General features: G+C 31.5%; 1 protein-coding gene across 1 annotated transcript; it reads left to right on the forward strand.

Moving 5' to 3' along the window:
• Positions 247-1,154, forward strand: LOC104718486 (probable thionin-2.4). The gene is made up of 3 exons (XM_010436249.1): positions 247-555; positions 669-746; positions 840-1,154. Exons 1-3 carry the CDS (start codon positions 327-329, stop codon positions 935-937), a joined length of 405 nt encoding a protein of 134 aa, XP_010434551.1. The 5' UTR covers positions 247-326; the 3' UTR covers positions 938-1,154.

Genomic DNA, 4,589 nt, shown 5'->3' on the forward strand with positions numbered 1-4,589 from the left:
TAGCCTAATTCAAATATTAAGGAACCCAAAACTTTAATAGATTTCCTTTTTTTCTGCTTAAGCAAAACGAACAAAAAAGAAAAAGAAAAAAAAGAAGAGAAGAATGTAGATTGTCGAAGGTGAAAGGTAGCCAATGTAGATAAGGGTGGTCTACCAGCATACATGTATATTGTGTAATGCGCATGTGATAGCCTTGTTTGTGGTTGCAAATTCTTGACCAACTAGTATTTAAGTGACCCTTGTTTTATCACCATTTCATCAATACAAACTTATTAACTACTCCCCACATACGTTTTGTGATCAAACAACTAATCAAGTATCCAAAGATGGAAGGCAAAACTTTGATTGTAAGTGTGCTCCTAATGAGTCTGTTCATGGCACAAATTCAAGTTGACGCAAAAAGCTGCTGTCCATCCACCTATGCTAGAAATGTCTATAATACTTGCCGCATAATCGGAACTTCTAGGCAAGTATGTGCAAATCTTAGTGGCTGCAAAGTCATTAGTGGGTCGACATGTCCAAACGGATATACTAAGGACACTCTCGAAAACACAGGTAAATTGAATAATTTTGTGCTTTATTTTGTACTCTACTTGTTGTAAAACAGATCAGAAATTCATTTTTTGTAATGTGCTTTATTAATTTTTTTTTTTTTATTTTGTGTCAAGGTGATGTTGTCAATGAATACTGCAAGGTTGGATGTGTATCTTCTGTGTGCGGTGCTTTAACCACTCTCCAAAACTCCGGTAAAGCAAAATCACGAAACACATTTTCATTATTATCATTTTTAAATAATTAACAAGTTAAGAATATATGTCAAAATTTGTTTTGATGATTAGATGCAAATGAAATTGTGAATGAAGCTGTTGAAAAATGTGCCAACGCATGTTCTACAATCTGCACCAAAAGCTCCATAAATGCAGTTGAAACCGCCTAGACAACTAAATCCATGAAAATACTACGTACGTCTGGAGGTGAAATATTTCACGGAGTTGGTTTTCATGTTTTCAATAATTGTCGTGTATGTGAGAAAAAAATGGTAGACTCTCGTGCTTGTTTGTGATGATGTGCTTTTTTTGAAGGTTATCGATCCCTAGATTGTATATGCCTTCTACTCCCTAAATTTAAAATAATGAATAATGTGTTTGTATCCATCTTCTGCTCACAACCATTTTTATTTGATCTTTTTTTTTATATATCAGATTGGTCTTTTTATAAGGATCTCATATTATGACAATAGATGCTAGTTGATGACTTGATGCAATGATGCTACTTAATTACAGTTTTTTCACTATATTGCGTAACCAACTAGCCTTATTTCTACGTATATATCTAATATCCTGAGTCTGACCTAAGAAATAATCAAATCAAAACTCTAAAACATTAGTCTTCACTCCAACACAAACTTATAAATTATATTAACATGTTTTAATGTATATTATTATTATTTTTATTATTAGATTTTACAACACTAAATTGCTGCTAAGGCTGCAAATGGTTGCTTAAAATTGAAAAAAATGGGTTGAACAAAATTGGGTTGAATAATATTCAACTCATTCATCTCCAAAATATTGGTTGAACAAGTTGAACATTTTTGCTGTAGGATTAGTTTATTTTTTTAACTTTTTAAGTTGAACGAGCTAAATAGTTTTTTATAACCTCTTCAACCTTTTCAATGCAAATGGTGAAAATTAGTTAAATAATTTTTTTCAGTCTGTTCAATCTCTTCAACCTTGGAACCATTTGTAGTTACGTCTCTATCATTTAGTTAGTTTTCTTGCGTTGCTTGAATCATTCTTTATTTGCTGCTTTCTGTCATGACATGCCTCTCTTCTTTAGTTGCATGACGACAGACACCGTACGTGTCTCTTATACGTTAAACCCTCTTTGTATCGTCAATCTTGTGTTTCATTGTCTGGAAGAGAAGTCTTCTAATTTAATGTACTGTAGAAATAATAAATACTAGTCATCACTTGGTAAAATTCGATAAACACAATTCCATTACAAAAAAATTCTTGAGGTTTGTAAGGTACATCCTAAAACGTTTTAAAAAAGGTCAAACTCACACTTAACACAAATTCATACCTAATGTAAGTAAGATCATAGAGAGCATATGCTGCTGATTTGTTCACTCACTACAATAAAAAGTGAATATTGTTACCAATTCAATGGTCATAATATATTAATTTTTGGTCACAAATACTTTATTGTGACGAAAATGAAACGGATTGAAGAAGGTCAATAAAATGGTCACAAATGGGTGTAAGTCACAAAAAAGTCATAAACAGTTGTGACGTTTCTGAAGTAACAATTCGTCACAAGTTGTGACGATAATTGAATAGTCACAAAAAAGTTGCAATTTATAACGGTTAATAGAGTCACAAATATGACACAAAACATGATCCAAAAAATGTCATATATTTGTTACAAATTAGTACTATTTTAAGTCACTACGTTGTGACTTTTTGCCACCAAAATACAATCACAAACTAGACACAATTAATGACTCGATTAGAGACACACAACCGTCACTATTTGTTTTTTTTAATTTTTTTTTTTAATTTTAGTTTTTTTTTAATTACCATAATTTATATTTATTTGTGACATTTCACGTTCCTAGATTTTTTTAAAATATTAAATCTATTCACCATATTTCAACAAATATATAATTTTAGAATAAAACATGAAAACTAAAAATAATATGCAAACGATAATATATAGATAACAAACTAATATCCAAATACAAAGTTGATACATAAACACAACTGAAAGGAAATATAAACCAAGCACAAAGTTAATCCATAAACATAACTGAAAGGAAATACAAACAAACCATAGTAGTTAGATAAAGGTGGATGGTCTTGGTAGTGGTGTTGGATTTAGACATTTTGACTTGCAAAAGATTCAACAAGTTTCTCCATAGCTTCAAGTCTTTTCTGGATTTGCTGATTTTTTTCAAAGTTTTTTTTCAGATCAGTTTCCATCTCCTGCATCCGATGTGTTATTGTCTCTATTTCTTCACCAGATTGTGGTACACTTGAAGAGGCACCAACATATGGTCTCCAAGTCCAAAGATATGACCATGTCTAGATGATCCAGCAGCCTAGAAATAAAAAATAAATACATAAGCTATCATACACCAAACCAATACACACATAACTCACGACCAAACAATAACATATATGGTGACTAAAAAATTTGCTCAGACCAAACACACAACTCACGACCAAACAACTCACGCCCAATACACCAACCGTACGTAACTCAAACCAAACAATAAAACACATCTTCTGTGGCCGTTGACTGCATCTCACGATAAATCTGAAGTACATAATTGCATAAACCGTTAGAAACGTTTGAGGCAGTGAAAAATTAGAAGCATAGGGGTATGCATGACAAACCAGGTCGTGAAAACATGTCAAGCCAACTTCACTCAGTGATGGAATGCGTCTCCGAGGAATAAAGTATCTGTCAAGATAACCAAAGACCCTGATTAACCTGTGGAGAAGAATTTAATTGTTCTACATAAACTGTGATAGTAATTTAGCGAGAAAACTAAAAACTTTGATTTAGTCATGGATCTAAAATACCTCTCGTAATTCTGTCTAAGAATTTGATTATATCATCTTCAATATCCATGTTTCTCTCGCTCCTACAAACATACCTAGACCAATTATTCTTGTTATTGAAAATCTATATATTGAGAACAGTGGCAAAGTACTCACTGTAATTAGGATTTCGAACCTAGGAGGAGGATGATCATACTTTTTGCGATCGATTGAAAAAAATTATGATGTGTGTGTGTCAAATCCATTAAATATGGGGTATAAAAACGCAGAAATCATGGACGAAGAAAAAGGATCGTGGATTGTGGGTTGGCCGGTTTTAAGAAATTGTCAGTCAGATGTTTTTTTTTTTGATTCTTAGCATTATGTCACTAAAATAGGAAATTTTAAGTAATTTTAAAAACTGTTTGTAAAATCTATGTACCAATTTTTATTGGTCATGTGACTTGTGATTTATATGATAACACTAATTATGTTGTCCAATCTGATTCATTGCACGTTGAGACACTATTATATCCAGATGGTCAACCAGAAGATCTTGATGATCCAATACTAGAAGAAGAAGATGGATCAGACGCTGAAGATGGGAATTCTGATATCGAATTAACTACTGACGACGAATGTAAGTAATAATTTTTAGATTGTTTTTTGTCATTTGAACTCTTTTGAAAAAATTGTATTTTCAGCTCTCTCTTTTTTTCCATTATTGAAACCATTTATTATTTAATTAGAGTAACAAAAGTGGTAATAACTATGTCACAATTTATGACTAACACACAAAGGTAACTAAAATAGTGACTAATTTTGACTAGGTAGTTACAAAATATTTGTAACTAAAAGTGACATAAATATAGTCACAAAAACCGTATAATTTAGTTACCTTATTTTGTTACAAATCCGTATTTATATGTGTGACTAAATATTTTGTAACAAATTCGACACAATTAGTGACCAAAATTAGTTACCTTTATGTCGGCCACAATATTATAACTAAATAGTAACTTAGATAAGACCGTTTTAAAT

The sequence above is a fragment of the Camelina sativa genome, chromosome 2 (genome assembly GCF_000633955.1).
Source record: "Camelina sativa cultivar DH55 chromosome 2, Cs, whole genome shotgun sequence".
Lineage (NCBI taxonomy): Eukaryota > Viridiplantae > Streptophyta > Magnoliopsida > Brassicales > Brassicaceae > Camelina > Camelina sativa.